At 51.9% G+C, this 22,620-nt stretch overlaps 1 protein-coding gene and 1 long non-coding RNA gene across 3 annotated transcripts in view; one reads left to right on the top strand and one right to left on the bottom strand.

The window, feature by feature from the left end:
* The window catches only part of LOC119963818, a 130,699-nt gene that overhangs the window by 13,069 nt on the left and 95,010 nt on the right, over positions 1-22,620 (bottom strand). Inside the window, exon 2 of the long non-coding RNA XR_005460182.1 lies at positions 18,627-18,729. This is a non-coding gene — a long non-coding RNA (uncharacterized LOC119963818). The remainder of the gene's footprint in view (positions 1-18,626; positions 18,730-22,620) is intronic.
* LOC119963816 overlaps positions 1-22,620 on the top strand; it is a 138,364-nt gene that overhangs the window by 38,442 nt on the left and 77,302 nt on the right. For both annotated transcript variants that reach the window (XM_038793122.1, XM_038793123.1), the window contains exon 2: positions 18,707-19,176. In XM_038793122.1, the coding sequence (XP_038649050.1) occupies positions 18,707-19,176 (470 nt within the window). The remainder of the gene's footprint in view (positions 1-18,706; positions 19,177-22,620) is intronic.

Here is a 22,620-nt window from a genome sequence, read left to right as displayed (position 1 = left end):
GGTGCAGAGTCGATGGGCCAAATGGCCTCTTTCTGCATTGTATGTTCTATGTCGCCCCACACAAGCTTCCGCCCACCTTCTTTCATCTAACTCACAACCTTCCTTTGCCCTTTGTGTATTTATTTTGCCCCCCCCCCCCCCCCCCCCCCCCCCCGCACCCCGTACACATTTTCTGCTATTTGCATCCATTCCTCCTTGGAGCAAGTTCCACATTCCCACCACCCTGTGGATCAGCTGATCAGTCAGGTCACCGGTAAGAGGGATCACCTGACTCATGCGTGACTGGAGAGGGAGAAATACAACATCTGGATGTGATAGCTTGCTCCGCGGAATGCCCTGCTCCAGCTGCTGGCTGAGAGGAATGGCCATTGGGCAGGTTAAGAGGCTCCTGTTGCCAGGAGTGCGACAGACTCGCTGACTAATGTGGGCCTTGGGTTAGTGCAGCCTGTTGGTGCTGCTGAGCCAACAGCTCTCCAGCAATCTTAAGAGGCTCTTAACTTGTCAAGCTTTCCTGGCAGGAGGTTTGCTCCACAGTTTGTCTCGAGATTGGCTCTCTGGCTCTCTCTCTCTCTCTCTCTTTTCTTTCCTGTTCTCTCTCCCACCACCTCCAACGCACTCTTTTTCTGTGTAACTTACTTTCTCCTTTTTTCCTCCGCTTCCCTTCTGTCTCATTTCCTTTTACATTCTTTTCTCCCCCCCTCCTCCCTGCTCTCACAGTCCTCTTCCCGATTCCCTTTCCTCCTCTCGTTTCATGGGTTTCCTTTTTGTCTCTGCCCGCATTTTCTGTTTTACCTCCTCCCTCTCTGTCTCCAATCCTCGCTTCTGCCCTCCCCTAACTCTCTGCATGTCCCTCATCGTGTCCCTGCCCCACCCATGTTCCCCCTCCCCTCCCCCCCCCCCCCCCCCCCCACTCCACCCCACCATGGGTCTCTCTCTCCCTGCCCTTTCACACTTCCCTCGAACATTTAGCCCCGTTGGATGCAGTGAGTTGCAAGCTCTCTCTCGCCCTGCTACTCCTCTGATGTGTAGCCCTCGCCTTGCCACGCTGCATGACGCTGCGCTATTTTGGCCTTGTCTTTTTTTTTTACATCACCTACTGATACGAGCATGTCAAGCCGAGCAACGTTTGATATCTGTTCCTGAGCCAGGGTCACAAGGGAAGGAGTAACCCTGGCTTCCTGCTGATAAAGTTACAGTCTGAGTCACACAAACAAGCATGGCGCACGTTATAGTGATTGGTGTTTGTTGCACTGCGTTTAGTTTCCGAGGCAGTGAGTCTCCTGATGATACACAATGGCTCTTTGTATTGAGGCTGATTCCAGCTTATTGATCTCCGTCAGGCCAGCAGACGAGATAGAGAAGTGGACTGGGCATGAATAGTGGGGCTCTCCATTGCAATCACTGCTCTTAGCTATGATTCCATAAGCAGCACTCTGGAAGCCGCTGAATTCTACGCCCTGGACCGTGAGCTACACTATTAGACTGAGGCCGTCTCGGGTGCAGTTAACAGATCCCGGGACATCGCTGCTGTAGTGTAGTGGGTTTGTCAGCGTTGACCATGTACTCAAGTATTTGGATTTGGTACATGAACCCATGACCTTTGACTCACCTAGTGTGCAACCCACTAAGTTGTGACTCAAAGCTTGATGTGAATTATCTTGTGAGTGGACGGGTGAGAGTTGCTTTTGATGGTTGCAGTTCCTCCCCCATCCCTGTATCATGGTTTAGCTCACCAGGCTAAATCGCTGGCTTTTAAAGCAGACCAAGCAGGCCAGCAGCACGGTTCGATTCCCGTACCAGCCTCCCCGGACAGGCGCCGGAATGTGGCGACTAGGGGTTTTTCACAGTAACTTCATTGAAGCCCACTCGTGACAATAAGCGATTTTCATTTCATTTCATTTTCATGTGTGCACACATCTCGAACCAAAAACTAATTTCCCCTTGTGCCCCACCCGGCCTCTGTAAGTGGCCAATGGCTGCCACTCCGCAGTGCAGTCAACAGCAAAAGAATCTCTCCTTGTTTGAGTAGAGCTGCTATCTCTCCGCTTCCTGTGGTAATAATTAGGTAATCGAGATAAATTGCAGCATTTTTTATCTTTTTCCGCTGGGCTTCCTGAGTCACACAACATCAACTAATCCAGCACAGAGGAAGGCCATTCAGTCCCTTTACCCACGGTGCTGCAAGCCCAGGATCCTGTATAGACTGGCTTGACCTGGCTGCCAGCCCTTTGATCCAGCTTCTGAGGAAAGCAAGTGAGGAGAAACAGGCCATTGATTGCTCTTGAAGGGCTGAAATTGTGTGCCCTCTGTTTCCCCTCTTTCCCCTACCATCTCCAATGTTAATTGTCTTATTTTTTTGTTTGATTTGGGAGATCATTAGAGTTATTGATCACTGGGCAATGGCTCTGCTGAGGAGAATTACACTCAATGTGATGTCATTCCCTCTGCATCAGAGCCAACTCTGCGGGCTTGAGATAAAATCTTTCAAAATCCGAGGACCGGTATCATTGCAGATTGACGCCTGACACTTTTGTGGCTAATGGCTCGCCTCCTGCCTCCCCAAAACTTCTCCAAAAGCTACAAGGGCCAAGTCAGGATGGCAATGAAGTGAATGTAGCAAAGCAGTCTGCATGAGGAGCAGTCCATTCACTCCCTCCACCACCAATGCACAGTGACAGCCGTGTGCACCATTTACAAGATTCACCCAAGGTTCCTTTGGCAGTACCTTCCAAACCCACGACCACTACCATTTAGAAGGACAAGGGCAGCAGATACCTGGGAACCCCGCCACCTGGAGGTTGCCCTCCAAGTCACTCACCAACCTGACTTGGAAATATATCGCCGTTCCTTCACTGTCGCTGGGGAAAAATCCTAGAACTCCCTCGCTAACAGCACAGTGAGTGTACGTACACCTCGGGGACTACAGCAGTTGAAGGAGGCAACTCACCACCACCTTCTCAAGGGGAATTAGGGGTGGGCAATAAATGCTGGCCTAACCAGCGACACCCACATTCTGAGAATGCATCAAAAATCTTCCTACATTGCAGGCACGGCTCAGTCCGCTTCGTTTAAGCTATGCTAGTGGAGATTGTGGCTCAAACCAACTGAAATCTTTTTTTTTTAATAAAGGTCCAGTACTTGAATAGACGTAGCTGCATCGTTTGAATAACCAAGGCAGCAACAGGGAGGCTGAATATTAGTTTGGATTCAGTCCTGTCAAACCTCCACTGTTGAAAGTGGATGTCACTGAGAATATGGTTAATGAGCTTCACACCAATTACTAGCTGTGCTTCAGGGGCAGGGAGGGAGACTAGCCTTTAATTGCAGTGTTAACCCTTTGCCTGCTGGGTTCCTCACACACATTTTTATCATTGAGAAGCCCAATTGGTGACGCCGGATGTAAGGCATGTAGGCCAGTGTGTCGGAGTGCATGGTTTTGTATGTTGGTTGTCACTAGCTGAGGAATAGTTACAGAGACTTGGATGTGTCAGAACAATATCTGCTGTGTTGTATGAACGTGATTATTTACAGATACACAAAAGTACCGGTATTGTTCCGTCTCGGCCATGAGCTTTCACCTTCTCCTGCCTCGTCACGATCTCACATCAACATGTGGGCTGTAGTCTGTACACTACCACGCATTAACCCTTTCAGCCATGGACACCCTAATCTGCACACGGAACCTGTTGAGACGAGCAGAAAGTACTGAGGTGCATTGGCCATAGTGCTTTCAATCAAATGGGGGGGGGGGGGGGGGGGGGGGGGGGGGGGGGGGGGGAGGCTTGGAAGGTAGAAAGGGATCACTTTTAAAAACAAAAATAAAAAAAAATTTTATTCAAGTTTTCACAAATTTTTACCAACAAGAACAGAAAGAAATAAGAACAGTAACCCCCCCTCCCTATACACAGATAATAATTTAACAGAAATAATTAACATGAAAGCAAATATACACGGCCAATAAAGAAAAACAAACAAACCCTCTCCCGCCGCCCACCCCTTCTTCCCCCCCCCCTTCTCCCCCCCCCCCCCCCCCCCCCCTCCCCGGGTTGCTGCTGTTGCTGACCATCACCTAACGCTCCGCCAAGAAGTCTAAAAGCTGTTGCCACCGCCGGAAGAACCCTTGCACCGACCCCCCTTAAGGCAAATTTGACCCTCTCCAGTTTGATAAACCCAGCCATATCGTTGACCCAGGACTCCACGCCCGGGGGCCTCGCATCCTTCCACTGCAGAAGAATCCTGCGCCGGGCTACCAGGGATGCAAAGGCCAGAATACCGGCCTCTTTCGCCTCCTGCACTCCCGGCTCCACTGCTACCCCAAATATTGCGAGCCCCCAGCCCGGCCCAACCCTGGAACCGACCACCCTTGACAGCGCCTCCGCGACGACCCTCCGAAAGCCCTCCAGCGCAGGGCACGCCCAGAACATGTGGGTATGGTTTGCTGGGCTCCCTGAACACCTGACACACCTGTCCTCTCTCCCAAAGAACCGTCTCAGCCTTACCCCAGTCATGTGCGCCCTATGCAGCATCTTAAATTGAATTAAGCTGAGCCTTGCTCAAGAGGAGGAGGAATTCACCCTCCCCAGGGCATCGGCCCATGTCCCCTCGTCGATCTCCTCTCCTAGCTCCTCCTCCCACTTACCTTTCGGCTCTTCCACCGAGGCCTCCTCCCCCTCCTGCATCACTTGAGAGGTTGCTGAGATCCTCCCCTCTCCAACCCATGTCCCCGAGAGCACCCTGTCCTGAACCCCTCTTGACGGCAACAGTGGAATCTCCACCACCTGCCGCCTGATAAACGCCCTTACCTGCATGTATCTGAAGGTGTTCCCCGGGGGGAGGCCAAACCTCCCCTCCAACTCCCCCAGGGTCGCAAACCACCCATCTACAAATAGGTCCCCCATCCGCCTGATACCTACCCTGTGCCAGCTCAGAAACCCTCCGTCCATTCTCCCTGGGACAAAAGACCACACTGAAGCCCTCACCTCCCCCTGTACCGCCTCCACTGCCCCAAATTTTGAGGGTAACCGCCACCACCGGACTCGTAGTATACCGCGTTGGGGGAAGCGGTAGCGGCGCCGTCACCAGCGCCCCCAGACTCGTGCCCACACAGGACGCCGTCTCCAACCTCTTCCATGCTGCCCCCTCCCCCTCCATTACCCACCTACGTATCATCGCCACGTTGGCGGCCCAGTAGTACCCACAGAGGTTAGGCAGCGCCAACCCCCCCCTTATCCCTGCCCCGCTCCAGGAACACCCTTCTCACCCTCGGGGTCTTCTGTGCCACACAAACCTCATGAACCTCCTACTGACCCGCCTGAAAAAAGCCTTAGGAATCATGATAGGGAGGCACTGGAACAAGAACACAAACCTCGGGAGCACCGTCATTTTGACTGACTGGACCCTACCCGCTAGGGAGAGTGGCAGCGCATCCCACCTCTTAAACTCCTCCTCCATCTGCTCCACCAGCCTCGTGAAGTTAAGCCTATGTAAGGCCCCCCAGTTCCTAGCTACCAGTACCCCCAGGTACCTAAAACTCCTCTCCACCCTCTTCAGCGGGAGCTCCCCAATCCCCCTCTCATGGTCCCCTGGGTGTACTACGAACAACTCACTCTTCCCCACATTGAGCTTATATCCGTAAAAATCCCCGAACTCCCTAAGGATCCTCATCACCTCCGGCATTCCTCCCACCGGGTCCTCCACGTACAACAGTAGGTCATCCGCGTATAACGACAGCTGATGCTCCTCCTCTCCCCCCCCCCCCCCTGCACTATCCCCCTCCAGTTCCTCGACTCCCTCAGCGCCATGGCCAGAGGTTCAATCGCCAGCGCAAAGAGTGGGGGAGACAGGGGGCACTCCTGCCCCGTCCCCCGGTGCAGTCGGAAATACTCCAACCTCCTTCCATTTGTAGCCACACTTGCCACCGGGGGAGGGGCTGGTTTAGCTCACTGGGCTAAATCGCTGGCTTTTAAAGCAGGCCAGCAGCACGGTTCGATTCCCGTACCAGCCTCCCCGGACAGGCACCGGAATGTGGCGACTAGGGGCTTTTCACAGTAACTTCATTGAAGTCTACTCGTGACAATAAGCGATTTTCATTTCATATAGCAACCTCACCCAGCTGACGAACCCCTCTTCAAACCTGAACCTTTTCAACACCTCCCGTAGGTATCCCCATTCCACCTATCAAAGGCCTTCTCCGCATCCATCGCCGCCACTATCTCCGCCTCGCCTTCCACTGCCGGCATCATTATAATATTTAAGAGCCTCCGTACATTAGCATTCAACTGCCTCCCTTTCACAAACCCCGTTTGATCCTCGTGTATGACCTGCGGCACCACGTCCTCAATCCTCATGGCCAATATCTTTGCCAGCAACTTTGAATCTACATGTAGGAGTGAAATCGGCCTATATGACCCACACTGTAGGGGATCCTTATCCCGCTTCAGGATCAGGGAGATCAGCGCCCTAGACATCGTCGGGGGCAGCGCCTCCCCTTCCCTCGCCTTGTTGCAGCGGGCCCAGCAGGTCTGAATACTTCTTGTAGAATTCAACCGGGAACCCGTCTGGCCCCGGTGCCTTCCCCGTCTGCATGTTCCCTATCGCTTTGACCAGCTCCTCCAGTCCAACTGGTGCCCCCAACCCCCCCCCCACCTGCTCCTCCTCCACTCTCGGAAACCTCAGTTTATCCAGGAAGCGATCCATCCCTCCCTCCTCCACTGGGGGCTCTGACCGGTACAGCTCCTCGTAGAAGCTCCGAAAGACCCCATTGATTCCCATCGCACTTCGTACGATGCTCCCTCCTCCGTCCCTAACTCCCCCAATCTCCCTAGCTGCCTCCCGCATCCGACTCGCCTTTTCTCCATATTCAACTACCACCCCCTGCGCCTTCCTCCACAAACTCAGCCTGGAGGCTACGTCGCTTCCTCAGCAATCCCTCCTCCGGGGCCTCCGCGTAACTCCTATCTACCCTCACCATCTCCCCCACCAACCTCTCCCTCTCTCTCCTCTCCCCCCTCTCCCTATGGGCCCTAATGGAGATCAGCTCTCCTCTAGCCACCGCCTTCAGTGCCTCCCAAACCACCCCAACTTGCACCTCCCCATTATCATTAGTCTCCAGGTACCTCTCTATGCTTCTCCGGACCCGCTCGCTCGCCTCCTCATCAGCCAGCAACCCCACCTCCAGACGCCACATCGGACGTTGGTCCCTCTCCTCCCCCAACTCAAGGTCCACCCAATGCGGAGCGTGGTCTGAGATGGCTATCGCCGAGTATTACGCTTCCTCCACCCTCGGAATCAGCGTCCTGCCCAAGACAAAAAAGTCAATCCGGGAGTAGGCCTTGTGGACAAGGGAGAAGAACGAGAATTCCCTAACCCACGGCCTCATAAACCTCCAAGGGTCCACCCCTCCCATCTGGTCCATGAACCCCCTCAACACCTTGGCCGCCGCCGGCCTCCTACCCGTCCTGGACCTGGAGCGATCAAGTGCCGGGTCCAGCACCGTGTTGAAATCCCCTCCCATTATTAGACCCACTGTCTCAAGGTCTGGAATCCGGCCCAACAGACTCCGCATGAAGCCCGCATCGTCCCAATTCGGGGTGTACACATTGATCAGCACCACCCACTCCCCCTGAAGCTTGCCACTTACCATCACATACCTGCCGCCACTGTCCGCCACCACGCTCGACACCACGAACGATACTCTCTTCCCCACCAAAATCGCCACTCCGCAGTTCTTCGCATCTAAGCCCGAATGGAACACTTGCCCTACCCACCCCTTCCTCAACCTTACCTGATCCACCACCCTTAGGAGCGTCTCCTGGAGCATGGCCACATCCGCCCTCAGCTCCTTCAGATGCGCGAATACCCGGGCCTGTTTGACCGGCCCATTCAGTCCTCTTACATTCCAGGTGACCAGCCGGATCCAGGGGCTATTCACCACCCCCCCCCCCCCCCCCCCCCCCCGAGCCGATCAGCCATAGCCCTTCCTAGACTAGCCACGTGCCCGCGTCCCCCGCACGGCCCGTTCCCCACAGCGGCAGATCCCCGTCCCGACCCCCTCTGACAGCTCCAGCTCCCCCCTGGCCCTTTCAGCAGCAACCCGGTACCCCCCCCCCCCCCCCCCCCCCCCCGGCAGTGTAACACTGCCCCTCCCCTCCCTGCCCACGAACAGGCTCATCTCCTTCCCCTTCCGGTCCCAGCGCGGGGAAAAGCGCTTCCAACTTCAGCCCCGCCCCCCTCAGCCCTTCGCGCGGGAAAAAGCCCGCGCTTCCCGCTCGGCTGGCCCCGCCTCCTCTGGCGCAGCTCCCTTTTCAGGCCCAATCTCACTAGCCCCATCCAAGGCCATCCTCCCCACCCCCCCATGAGGCCCCATCAACCCCTGCCGACCATCAACCCCCCAGGCTAAGCGCCTACCCCCACTTAACGAGTCCATCTGGCGGGCCTGAATAACACCCCATTAACTCCCCAAGGAACAAAGAAAGAACCCCCCCTCGAAGCACAACACAACCATCCCCGACCATCCACCAAGCCTCAGTCTGAGTCTAGTTTTTTGGCCTGAACAAAGGCCCAGGGCTCCTCCGGGGACTCAAAATAGTGAGGACGGTCTTTGTGGGTGACCCAAAGGCGCGTCAGCTGTAACAGGCCAAACTTCACCCCTCTCCTGTGCAGCACTGCTTTCACCCGATTATAACCGGCCCTCTTCCTCGCCACCTCCGCACTCCAGTCCTGGTAGATTCGGACCTCCGCATTCTCCCATCTGCTGCTCCGCTCCCTCTTGGCCCACCTAAGCACACACTCTCGATCAGCGAACCGGTGGAACCGCAGCAGCACTGCCCTCAGCGGCTCGCTGGGCTTGGGCTTCCTCGCCAGCACCCGGTGGGCCCCCTCCACCTCCAAGGGCCCTTGGAAGGACCCCGCTCCCATCAGCGAATTCAACATGGTGACCACATAGGCCCCCATGTCCGATCCCTCCAGCCCCTCCGGGAGGCCCAGGATCTGCAGATTCTTCCGCCTCGACCAGTTCTCCATCTCCTCGAACCTCGGTTGCCACTTCTTGTGGAGCGCCTCGTGCGCCTCCATCTTCACCGCCAGGTCTAGGATCTCATTCTCGTTCTCCGAGACCCTTTGCCAGACCTCCCGGATCGCCGCCCCTTGGGCCGTCTGTGTCTCCAGGAGCTTGTCAAATGAGGCGTTTAACGGTTCCAGCAGCTCTGCCTTAAGCTCCCTAAAGCAGCGTTGGAGCAGCTCCTGCGCCCACTGCGTCCACACTGCCTGGTTCCCCGTCCGCCGCCATCTTGGTCTTCCTCCCTCGCACCTTCCTTTGCTGCAGTGCTGCTTTTTTTAATCGCCCCACTCCTGGTCCAATCCATACACCAGCAGGGAAATGTTGCTGTTCCCTTTCCACACCGGGAAAAGTCAAACAAGCGCCGTAGCGGGCCCATAATGAGCCCAAAAGTCCAATGCTGGTGGGAGCTGCTGAACGTGTGACTTAGCTCCGCATAGCTGCAACCGGAAGTCAAGAAAGGGATCAAGTGGCTGATTCTTGTACCCAGATCAGCTATGGGAAAAGATCTCTCCAGATATGGGTGCAGAGTTCCATTCTGGATGGACTGGGTGTTCACAGACGAAGACTTTCCCCATGTCTGCTTGAATGAGTCAGTAGCCCTCTTCTTTTCTCTTTGTGTGTGGGTTCAAGCCCCACTCATTAAAAATAAATGAAATGAAAATCGCTTATTGTCACGAGTAGGCTTCAATGAAGTTACTGTGAAAAGCCCCTAGTCGACACATTCCGGTGCCTGTTCGGGGAGGCTGTTACGGGAATCGAACCGTGCTGCTGGCCAGCCTCGGTCTGCTTTAAAAGCCAGCGATTTAGCCCAGTGAGCTAAACAGCCCCATAAATGTAACGCCTTTCATGACCTCAGGATGTCCCAACAAAGTATTTTACAGCCCATGAGGTACTTTTGAAGTTCGATACTGTTGGGTAGAAAGTGCAGCAGCCAATTTGTGCGTAGCAGAGTTCCATAAACTTTAATGTGACAATGAATAGCATTTTTTATTTAGTGAAGATGGATAAATATCGAGGAAGACATTGGGGATAATTCATCTGCTTTTCTCTTTGTGTCTGCTGATCTTTTATGTACATCTGAGAACGATGGGCCTTGGTTTAATGTTTGATCCAATAGATGCCACCTTCAATAGTGCTGCCTGCCCTGAGTCTGTGCTCACCCAGGCCAGTGGAGAACTTTCCTCACCCAGGGCACTGTTTTGGGTGCCTGTCATTTGGGCCAAGGAGACTTTGGGGCGGAGAGTGTGGGGGGTAGGGGGGGGAAGGTGGACATTGTATTCTCTGACATTGAATTGTTAGTACTGGAACCACAAGGGATGTGGAAATCTGGGTTGCATGAAAGTGTGAGCTGGGGCGTAAATCAGTGTGTGGGATCTCAGTAATAATGAGCTACTATATTTAATAATGATCTTCAATTGTCACAAGTATGACATGAAATGAAATGAAAATCGCTTATTGTCACGAGTAGGCTTCAATGAAGTTACTGTGAAAAGCCCCTAGTCGCCACATTCCGGCGCCTGTTCGGGTACACAAGAGGGAGAATTCAGAATTCTCAGCCGGTAAGGGAATTGAACCCGCGCTGCTGGCCTTGTTCTGCATCACACACCAGCTGTCTAGCCGAACTTGTAGTGAGATGCACAAATACCTGTAGGCTGCTGGGTATAGGATGCAGAAATACAATGGACGCTGGTCAGAATGTCCATTGGGTTATGGGCAGCACTGTAGAACAGTGGCTAGCATTGTTGTTTCACAGCGCCAGGGTCCCAGGTTCGATTCCCGGCTTGGGTCACTGTCTGTGCGGAGTCTGCACGTTCTCCCCGTGTCTGCGTGGGTTTCCTCCGGGTGCTCCGGTTTCCTCCCACAAGTCCCGAAAGACGCACTTGTTAGGTGAATTGGACATTCTGAATTCTCCCTCTGTGTACCCGAACAGGCGCCGGAATGTGTCCACTAGGGGCTTTTCACAATAACTTCATTGCAGTGTTAATGTAAGCCAACTTGTGACAATAACGGTTATTAAAAAAAAAAGATTGCAGGTAAATGCCCAAAAAATATCCTGAAAAACTCCATTTGGACTACATCTAATGGTGAAGGAGAATCACAAGAACGGATGGGCTGAATGGCCTGTTTCTGTGCTGTACAACCCAATGGAGCTTGCTGCAGTTTGAAATGGTAGTGAGGGGTGTGCAGTAAAGTAACTGGCCATCGCTGGAGGCCGCTAGGCAGGAACATTTCTCCTGAGGTTTGCAGAACAGACTGTGAGCGGGGATTGTATTCAGCCTCACTGCTGTCAGGCCAACATCTGTGTAGAGAGAGAGAGAGAGAGGGGCGTGAATGAGATCATGCCCCGATAACCCCAACACAGAATAGGATGCCTGGAATGCACTGTGGGGTCTTCAGTGATTCCAGCATTTTCTGTGTTTATTTTGAGATTACCAACTTCCCCGGCTCCCCTTGCCTCTTCCACGTGTATTTTCCAAGACAAAAAGTCTGAAAACAACAGGACGTGAGTGGTGTTCAAACCTTTCTGCTCCTGGTCCCCCCTCCTGAAGTTGCTGACCATTGGCTAGGGTACAATTGCCTCGGCATGCAGTGACCTGTGTGCACCTTGCATCAGTTGTCCCTCTTGATAAATTCAGGCAATTCCACCATGGAATGCATCTCTGCAGATGTACCAAGTGATCGAGCTCTCACCTGACCTTCCCGCTTCCTGATAAGGAGCTTCTGGACAGTGATTGGGATCCGGGTGCAGTTTAATTAATTCCTTCTTTCCCAGTCCCAGGGACCCTGACCCCAAATGACGCCACTGTGGCACAGTGGGCTGCACCTCTGCCCTCGAGTCCGAAGATTGTGGAAGTCCCACTTCAGTGACTTGTGTTATGGGCCAGGGTTTAGAGAACCCCAAAGTGTACCATGGAGTTCACCTGACCCACAACTTTTAATAGATTGTGGTATTGGGAGCACACGGCCCACTCTACAGATGTGGTACAGCAGAAATGGAAAAGTATTTCTTAAAACAGCAAAGCAATGTTTATTCTGTGAATTGACCAAATGATCCAGAGATGGTCTTTGGATGGCAGAGAGAGACCAGCAGTACAGCTGCTTTGTCTGACTTCAGCTGCAACACACTGAAAAACGAAACCAAAAGACAGACACACCCAAGCTGTTCTCAAAGTGAAACTAAAAAGCAGAACCAGAGCTCAGCTCCACCCACACTCTGACATCACTGCAGTAACATGAGTAGCTAACCATTTCTTAAAGTGACATTCTCATGACAGTTGACTGGTGGCGTAGTGGCTATGTCACTGGACCAGTAATCCAGAGGCCCAGGCTAATCTACTGGGCCTCAACCCTACCACAGCAGCTGCTGCAATTTAGACGAATGAAATCTAGAATTGAAAACTATCATCGATTATTGTAAAAACCCACCTGGTTCTCTAATGTCCTTCAGGGAAGGAAATCAGCCGTCCTCACCTGGTCTGGCCTATATGTGACTCCAGACCCACAGCAATGTGGTTGATTCCAAAAAGGGCAGCACGGTAGCCTTGTGGACAGCTCCAGGGTCCCAGGTTCGATTCTGGCTTGGGTCACTGTCTGTGTCGAGTCTGCACATCCTCCCCGTGTGTGCGTGGGTTTCCTCCAGGTGCTCCGGTTTCCTCCCACAGTCCAAAGATGTGCAGGTTAAGTGGATTGGCCATGATAAATTGCCCTCAGTGTCCAAAATTGCCCTTCGTGTTGGATGGGGTTACTGGGTTATGGGGATAAGGTGGAGGTGTTGACCTTGGGTAGGGTGCTCTTTCCAAGAGCCGGTGCAGACTCGATGGGCCGAATGGCCTCCTGCACTGTAAATTCTATGATATCTATGAAAATGGCCGAGCATATCTCTCAACCCAAGGATTGGATTGGATTGGATTTGGATTGGATTTGTTTATTGTCATGTGTACTGAGGTGCAGTGAAAAGTATTTTTCTGCGAGCAGCTCAACAGATCATTAAGTACATGGGAATAAAAGGGAATAAAAGAAAATACATAATAGGGCACCACATTATATACAATGTAACTACATAAGCACCCGCATCGGTTGAAGCATACAGGGTGTAGTGTTAATGAGGTCAGTCAATAAGAGGGTCATTTAGGAGTCTGGTGATAGTGGGGAAGAAGCTGTTTTTGAGTCTGTTCTGATTGCTATTGTGGGAGCTTGCTATGCACAAATTAGCAGCCACATGTCCCACCTTATAACAGTCACTATATTGGTGCAGTGGTTCACATCCCTACCGCTAGGCCAGAAGCTCCAGGTTCAAGCTCCACTCCAGAACTTGATGGCCAGGGAAGGTGTATTCGTAACGTGGATAAACTGGTTGATGATCAGCCTGCACATCTTTCCACTGCACAGAATGGCAGCTGGTAAAGAGCAGGAGAGCCTCCTGGCCAGCCATACTGCAGAAGGCAACGGCAAACCACTGCGGTACTTTGCCGAGCATAATCATGGACTGATCCAATGGAAGTCAGTGGTTACCAAAACCCTCTTGGGAAACGGTCTGTGAAGGAGAAGGAGGATGATTCAAAAGTATTTAATTAGCTGGATATTGTGAACGGAGCCTTATAAATGTGACTTTCTTGTCTGTCTTTTTTTGGCAAAACAAAAAACCAGAGGCAGCATCAAAAATAAATCTCACAGTGGATAGTTGTGGCCTGGAAAATGTGGCTGGAAAGGGCAGTGGAAGCAGATTCAATAGTAATTATTCAAAAGTGAATTAGATAAATGCTTGAAGGGGGGAAAGTGGGGATCTGCGGTGAAAGAGCAAGGGGATCTGACTAATTGGACAGTACTGCCAAGGAGCTGGTAAAGGGCTAATGTCCAAATGGCCTCTTTCTGTGCTTTATCAATCCGAGCTCGATTTTCCTGCGTGCCCTCCAAAATGTCACCCATGTGTGACTTTGCCTAGGAATGTCTGTATTTACACCCAGGGAGCCAGGTTCACAAGCTTATTTTACAAAGGAGTTCATGTGGAATCTGGGTGCGGATGCAGCCTAGTTCGAAAATTCATCTTGGTTCTCTAACACAGCAACCCACCTCCCATTATCATTTTCAGGCGGCTTGACCTGCTCCACCCCACCCCACACAACCTCATGCCACATCAGATTATCCATGCGTCCCTACCCACCCCTGTGCCTCCGTAGACTACCAGTAACTTCTCAAACACCTTCCCCCCCCCCCCCCCCCCCACCAACCTACCATATGCCACCATGCTGAACTATAGCCATTAGTAGCTTTTGAAGCCCAGCCAAGCTTTCATAATGGCTACAGCAGTCAGAACAAGCTTCTGGAGCTAACCGAAGAGGCGGCATGCTGGTACAGTGGTTAGCATTGCTGCCTCACAGCGCTTCGGACACGGAATCAATTCCGGCCTTCTAATCTCCTTATTGTGACTGTGTGGAGTTTGCACTTTTGCCCCCCGGTTTGCATGGGTATCCTTTGTGTGCTCAGGTTTACTCCCACAGTCCAAAGACAGGTTAGGTGAGGTTACGGGGGTAGGTTGGTGGGCTGAGATAGGGTGCTCTTTCAGGGAGGCGGTGGCGTACTGGTATTGTCACTGGACTAGTAAGCGAGAGACCCAGAGTACTGCTCTGGGGACCCAGGTTCAAATCCCACCACTGCAGATGGTGAAATTTGAATTTCATAAAAATCTGGAATTTAAAGTCGAGTGATGACATTGATACCATTGTCGACTGCCGTGAAAACCCACCTGGTTCAATAACGTCCTTCAGGGAAGGAAATCTGCCATCCTTACCTGGTCTGGCCTACATAGAACATAGAACAGTACAGCACAGAACAGGCCCTTCGGCCCTCAATGTTGTGCCGAGCCATGATCACCCTACTCAAACCCACGTATCCACCCTATACCCGTAACCCAACAACCCCCCCTTAACCTTACCCTTTAGGACACTAAGGGCAATTTAGCATAGCCAATCCACCTAACCCGCACATCTTTGGACTGTGGGAGGAAACCGGAGCACCCGGAGGAAACCCACGCACACAGGGGGAGGACGTGCAGACTCCACACAGACAGTGACCCAGCCGGGAATCGAACCTGGGACCCTGGAGCTGTGAAGCATCTATGCTAACCACCATGCTACCCTGCTGCCCCTTGTGTGCCTACATGTGACTCCAGACCCACAACAACGTGGTTGACTCTAATCTACCCCCTCAAGGGCAGTTAGGGGTGGGCAATAAATGCTGGTACAGCCAGCGATGCCCATGTCCCACGAACGAATAAAAGAAGAGGGTCGGTGCAGACTCGATGGGCTGAATGGCCTCCTTCTGCACTGTAGAAATTCTATGGTTCTAACAGAATGAAAAAGAAATGAAAAATGAAATGAAAATCGCTTATTGTAACAAGTAGGTTTCAATGAAGTTACTGTGAAAAGCCCCTAGTCGCCTTGAAGCAGGCGCCGGAATGTGGCGACTAGGGGCTTTTCACAGTAACTTCATTGAAGCCTACCTGTGACAATAAGCGATTTTCATTTCATTTCATTTCATTCCGGCGCCTGTTCGGGGAGGCTGGTACGGGAATTGAACCGTGCTGCTGGCCTGCCTTGGTCTGCTTTCAAAGCCAGCGATTTAGCCCAGTGTGCTGAACCAGCGCCTGGTGTGCATTTCCATTGCCAAGCAGAATGTCCATCCATCAATGGGGGGAGCAGCTTTTTTTATTTGAAACCGCTAGAGCTGTGAGTAGATTTAAATCAAAGAGGCTGTCAGCACATTTGTTTTTACATTTTTTAATGCATCATGGCATTTTCACCAATGAAAAAAGTGCTGCGTTTTTTGACAACACTTTGATAATAGTAGACAATGTAAGAATCAACAGATTTACAGTTTAGAACCCTATGATGAAACACTTCATCATAGACACATAAAGGGAGGCAGTGCGTAGTGGAGTTGTTAATGAACTAGTAATCCGGAGACCCAGCTCGGTTAATGCTCCGGGGGCCCAGCTTCGAATTCCACCAAGTCAGGCGGTGAAATTTAAATTTAATCTTCAAAATTACCATCGCTGAATCCCACACTATCAACATTCTGGGGGTTACCATTCACCATAGACCGAACTGGACCAGCCATGTAAATACTGGGCAGGATTCTCTCAGCCCGGGGCCGGGCCAGAGAATCCCCACAACTGGCGCGAATCGCGCCACACTGCCCCGACGCCGGAACGCAATTCTCCGCTGTGCGCTGGCACGGTTGGCACGGCGCCAGTCGGGGGACGCTCTACACGACCCGTCTGCCCATCCTCGGCCCGGGATGTGTGCTCCAGCCTCTGGCTTGAGAGGAAAACGTGCTGAGCCATGACTTACACTGCCACAGTTGGATGATGTATTGTAACGTAGATGTACCTTTAATGCAGTGGTTCATCATGGGGATCTGTCCTGCAAAGGTCCGTTGACTCTTACGCTGACCATCATTGTGCAAGGTGTAATGAATGTAGGAAGGGCAGCAAGGTGTCGCAGTGGGTTAGCACTGCTGCCTCATGGCGCTGAGGTCCTAGGTTCGATCCCGCCCCTGGGTCACTGTCCGTGTGGAGTTTGCACATTCTCCCCATGTTTGCGTGGGTTTTGCCCCCACAACCCAAAAGATGTGCAGGCTAGGTGGATTGGCCACGCAAAATTGCCCCTTAATTGGAAAAAATGAATTGGGTACTCCAAATCTAAAGAAAATTAATATAGGATATTGTTATATATTATATTTTACTGTAGTAATGTTATTAAAAGCCTGGGTTTAAATACATACAGGCAGTATATCTGCTAAAGCTGTTATTACAGTTATTGTGGGACGGTAGCACAGCGGTTAGCACTGTTGCTTCACAATTCCAGGGTCCGAGGTTCGATTCTATCTGTATGGAGTCTGCACATTCTCCCCGTGTCTGTGTGAGTTTCCTCCAGGTGCTCTGGTTTCCTCCCACAAGTTCTGAAAGACGTGCTGTTAGGTGAATTGGACATTCTGAATTCTCCCTCCGTGTACCCGAACAGGTGCAGAATGTGGCGACTAGGGGCTTTTCACAGTAACTTCATTGCAGTGTTAATGTAAACCTACTTGTGACAATAAAGATGATTATTATTATAAAGAGTCGTAAAGGTAAGGTAATAATTGATTTTAACTATTTACTTCTTTACATATAGATGGCCAGTGGAATATCGTTTATAGAAAGGATATTCCCTGGAGTGTAGATAATTAATGAGGAATGGTGTGTAGTTCTAGCTAAGCAGGTCATGGGGCATCTTAGTGGGCTACAATTGATGTAATTAATGGGAGGAGCCATGTCTATTTGTTTTTTTGGCAGTTTTGGGGGTCTCTCTAAAGGTCGCAAGGGAACAGCAAGTAACCCTGATTGCTAACTTTATCTATGAGTGGATTTTGAACTGTTTTGTTTTGGATAGTTGGAGTATATATAGTTACAGGTGTAATTAGTGAGTTAATGTTTTTTCTTTTAAGAACTGTTTAAATGTTAATTGTAAAGCTATCTGTTTGATAATGTGGTTAATTCTGTGTTTAAATTAAGTTTGTTTTAACATAAAATATATCAAGGTCAAGGTCATCTGCTGGGGTGATGTATCCTTTCCTCAGTTTTACAAATGGCGAATTGTTTGGGGATTCTCAACTTGTATACTAATAAAACTTGGGGTCTGGTCTGGGATTCTAAAAAAGGTTCATCATATATCACAGCACTTCTTCCACTGGAGAAAGTGTCATAATGCATTTTGAAAATGTAATAAAAGAAAGGACCTTTCAGCTTCTCTGTCCTGTGATTTTAATTGATTGACCTTTTGGCCTGTTTTTAAAAATAATTTTGGCTGGGATTCTCTGAGCCTCCGAGCTGCAATCGTGCTCGGCACGGGGGGGGGGGGGGGGGGGGGGGCGGTGGGGAGAATGGGGCATCGGACCCGCGATCGGGTTCCTCGCTTTCCCGCGATTCTCCAGGTACCGGAGAATCGCCGGCAATCGTGCGCACATGGTCGACGCTGCGCCAGTCAGGAGCCATTGAAAGAGGCCCCTGTGGCAATTCTTCAGCGACAACTGGCCGAGTTCCCGCCGGCGTGGTTCACTCATGGTGCCACCTGGCGGGGGCTCGGAGTGGCGGCTGCGGACTGAGTCCGCAGCCGTCCTGGTTGGGGGGGGGGGGGCGGGAGGATCCGTCACCGGGGGTGGGGGGGGGGGGGGCAGGCTCATGATCGGGGGCCGCCGATCGGCGGGCGATCGTGATCTGGGGCGGGGGGCTATATTGTCGGGGCCGACCCGTGGCGTGGGTCCACCATATTGCGCGGACCCGTGGCCGGAGGTGCAGGGCCCTGTAGCCCCTTGCAAAATGGAGAATCACTCTGGACTTTCTCCAGGATTGTCCAGAGTGATTTGCGTCCGTTTTCTCTCGGGACATAGCCCCGTTCTCAGAGAATTCCACCTATAGCTTTTGAAAGTTGACACAATTCTCTGCAACTGAGTCATTCGTTAATTAACAGACACTCTGCTTAACAAAACTGATGCATGAGGTTTGGTAAATACCACTGTGTCCTTCTCCTACCTGCTTATTGCTTCCTGCTTGTTTCTGTTGCTTGTGTTTCAATGCTTCCTCAGTCATGCCCTCATTTTCTTCCTCCTCAGGTGGTATAAATTGTCGTCAAAGCCTGGGCAGAAGGAAAAGGACAGAGGAGAGATTCAGGTGATCATTCAATTCGTCCGAAACAACATAACTGCCAGCATGTTTGACCTGTCCTCAAAGGAGAAGTCGCGCACGGCCCTGGGCAAGTTGAAGGATAAGGTGAAAGGCAAGAAGAAGCACGACAAGCTAATGAACGAGTCTGCGTCAGCCATCGTGCCGAGCAGTATAGGGCAGATGATCAGCGACGAGGAGTTCAGTGAAAAGGAGACGCCGGAGAAGAGGATCAAGAAGGGTTTCTTCTCAAAGCCCAAACTGTACAGGTCATCGTTGACCAAATCCAACAGTTCCCTCAGCTCACAGCACAGCATCAAGTCCCTGGAGAGTGTCAGCAGCAGTACTGGAGCAGTGACGGTAACATCTCCCCAAAGCCCTGTGTCACCAAGTGGTATCCATCCTCTGCTTAACCAGACAAGTAAGGGGCCTCTTCTCTCCTGATTCAATATGCTGACAACAGGTTAAATGAGGGATGGGCAGGAACTGCTGGCCTAGGCAGCCAGGCCCACGCCCCCACATGAAATACAGATTATTATTAATCGGCAGTTAGCATATAATGTGGGGAAATGTGAACTTGTCCACTCTGGCAAGAAGAATAGAGAAGCAGAATATTATTTAAACGGGGAGAGAGACTGCTGAACTCTTGAGGTGCAGAGGGATCTGGGTGTCCTGGTACATGAATCACAAAAAGGTCGTGAGCAGGTAGAGCAAGTGATTGGGAAGGCAAATGGAATGTCGGTGTTTACTGCAAGGGGAATGGAATATATAAGTCGGGATGTTTTGCTGCAGTTAGAACATAGAACATAGAACAGTACAGCACAGAACAGGCCCTTCGGCCCTCGATGTTGTGCCGAGCAATGATCACCCTACTCAAACCCACGTATCCACCCTATACCCGTTACCCAACAACCCCCCCCCCCCCCCTTAACCTTACTTTTTAGGACACTACGGCCAATTTAGCATGGCCAATCTACCTAACCCGCACATCTTTGGACTGTGGAAGGAAACCGGAGCACCCGGAGGAAACCCACGCACACACGGGCAGGACGTGCAGACTCCGCACAGACAGTGACCCAGCCGGGAACTGAACCTGGGACCCTGGAGCTGTGAAGCATTTATGCTAACCACCATGCTAACCACCGTGCTGCCCCTGTTGTGCAGGTTGTGCAGGACCTGAGTGAGGACATAGCTAGAGTATTTTGTACAGTTCCGGTTTCCTTATTTAAGAAAGGACATAATTGTATGAGAAGTGGTTCAGAGAAGAGTTCAGGGCTCGGGGAAGGGGGGAGGAGTGGGGGGGGGGGGCGGAGGAGGTGATGTTATCCTATGAAGAAGGGTTGGAAAGATTTGGGTCACTCTGTGCGGAGTCTGCACGTTCGCCCCGTGCCTGTGTGGGTTTCCTCCGGGTGCTCCGGTTTCCACCCACAAGTCCCGAAAGACGTGCTTGTTACGTGAATTGGCCATTTTGAATTCTCCCTCTGTGTACCCGAACAGGCGCCGGAGTGTGGCGACTAGGGGCTTTTCACAGTAACTTCATGGCAGTGTTAATGTGAGCCGACTTGTGACAATAAAGATTATTGTCATTATTGTGGAGTGAGTTCCATATTCTAACCACTCGTAAGAGGAATCTCCTGAATTCCATATGAGATACATTAGTGACTATCTTGTATCGATGGCCACTGGGTCTGGACTACGTTTACTCTGCGAGACTCATTCATAATCTGAAAAACCTTTATCAAGACGGCCTCATCCTCTTTACTTTGCAAATGAAAAGAGCCCCAGATTGCGCAATCTTTCCTGATAGGTATAACCTCTCATTTCTAGTTTTGTTCTTTATTCTTTCATGGGATGTGCACATTTGTTACCCCTTACTAAATGCCCTTGAACTGAGTGACTTTTTCGGCCATTTTAGACGGCAGGTTAAGAGTCAACCACATTGCTGTGGGTCTGGAGTCACATGTAGGCATGTACCATTCAGTTAAACAGTTTCTTTGCCACTTCTTACAACCGTAGAATTCCTAAAGTGCTGAAGGAGGCCATTCGGCCCACCGAGTCTGTACCGACCCTCTGAAAGAGCATTCCACCCACGTCAACTCTCCTGCCTTATCCCCGTAATCCCACCTAACCTGCACATCTTTGGACTTTGGGAGTAACCAGAGCACCCAGAGGAAACCCACGCAGACACCGGGAGAATGTGCAAACTCCACACAGACCGTCACCCGGCACCCAGGCTAAGTGGGACAGCAGTGCTTCTTTCTCATTTCTAGAAGATGAACACTAGAATTGTTCTCCCAAGAGAGATCGAAACAAAGCTTGATACAAGTTTAACATAACTTCTGTGCTTTTCACAGTGATGAATCGTACAGGAGGAAGCCATTCAGCCCATCAATTCAGGCCCCTTTTATTTGAAGAGGAATCTAGCTGGTCCATCTCCCCCATTCTTTACCTCTACGCAGTGTTCACCGAGTACTTATTTGTCCTTGCAAGAGAGTCAGCATGAACAGAGCAGGGTCTAATGGCCGCCTCATCTGCTGTAGTCAGGGCCGGCTCAAGGCACCGGCAACTCGGGCAGTCGCCCGGGGCGCCATGTGCTAGGGGGCGCCAGAGACTCGGGTCCCGCGCATGCGCAGTTGGGCCGGTGCCAACCAGCGCATGCGCGGTGGCTGCCCTCCCCCAGGGCGGCCCCCCCTCGGTCCGCCCCCCCCCGCTGTCCGCTCCCCCGCTCGGTCTGCTCCCCCCACCCCCCCCCCTCGGGTCCGCCCCCCCCCTCGGGCCCGCCCCCCGCCCCCCCCCCCCCCTCGGTCCGCCCCCCCCCCCACCCCCCCCACCCCCCCCCCCTCGGCCCCGCCCCCCCTCGGCCCCGCTCCCCCCTTGCCCCCCCCTCGGCCCCGCCCCCCCTCGGCCCCACCCCCGCCCCCCTCGGCCCCGCCCCCCCCTCGGCCCCCCCCCTCGCCCCCCCCCCTCAGCCCCCCCCTTGGCCCCCCCCCCCCTCGGCCCAGCCCCCCTCAGCCCCCCCCCTTGCCCCCCCCCCCAAGGGCGCCGAAGTTCAACTTGCCCGGGGCGCCAGCAACCCTTGGGCCGGCGCTGGCTGTAGTCAGTCTCATTGTTATGGGCCAGGGCTCAGAGAACCCCAAAGTGTATCATGGAGTTCACCTGAACCACAACTTTTAATAGATTGTGGTATGGGGCGCACACGGCCCACTCTACAGGTGTGGTACAGCAGAAATGGAAAAGTAATTTTTAAAGCAAAACAATGTTTATCTATGAACTCAAGTTTACCTTTTTAAAACATACAGTGAACATCTTAGCAACCATTAATTCAAATACAACCCCCAAAGAATACAATACCAAGTAATCCTTTAAGCTTTCGTTTTAACATCCAGAAGACTTAAGAAACCCCTTTTAACAGAAGCACATTAGGTTTACATTCACTACTGAGAACATTTATATTTCTGAATTCGCCAAATGATCAAGAGATACTCTTTTAATGGCAGAGAGATCCACAGTACACCTGCTCTCTCTGGCTTCAGCTCCAACACTGAAAACGAAACTAAAACACACCCTGCAGCCTGCTCAAAAACAAAAGTAAAAAGCTGACGGACAGCCCAGCTCCACCCACTCTCTGACATCACTACAGTAGTAAACACCCATTTCTTAAAGGTACTCTGACTACAGATATTTATACACACACCCATTTATGAACACCTATTTCTTAAAGGTACTCTCACATGACACTCATCCAGTTCCCTTTTCCCAAGTGCGGCCTTGGCATTGGGAAGTGGTGTATTTAACCACACTGATCTCGGAGGTCCCAGTTTGAACCCTGCTCTCTGCTGTTGGTTCATTTCAGCTGAAGGCTCTG

This window comes from Scyliorhinus canicula, chromosome 3 (assembly GCF_902713615.1).
Source record: "Scyliorhinus canicula chromosome 3, sScyCan1.1, whole genome shotgun sequence".
Lineage (NCBI taxonomy): Eukaryota > Metazoa > Chordata > Chondrichthyes > Carcharhiniformes > Scyliorhinidae > Scyliorhinus > Scyliorhinus canicula.
This window is presented reverse-complemented; position numbering and strand designations above follow the sequence as displayed.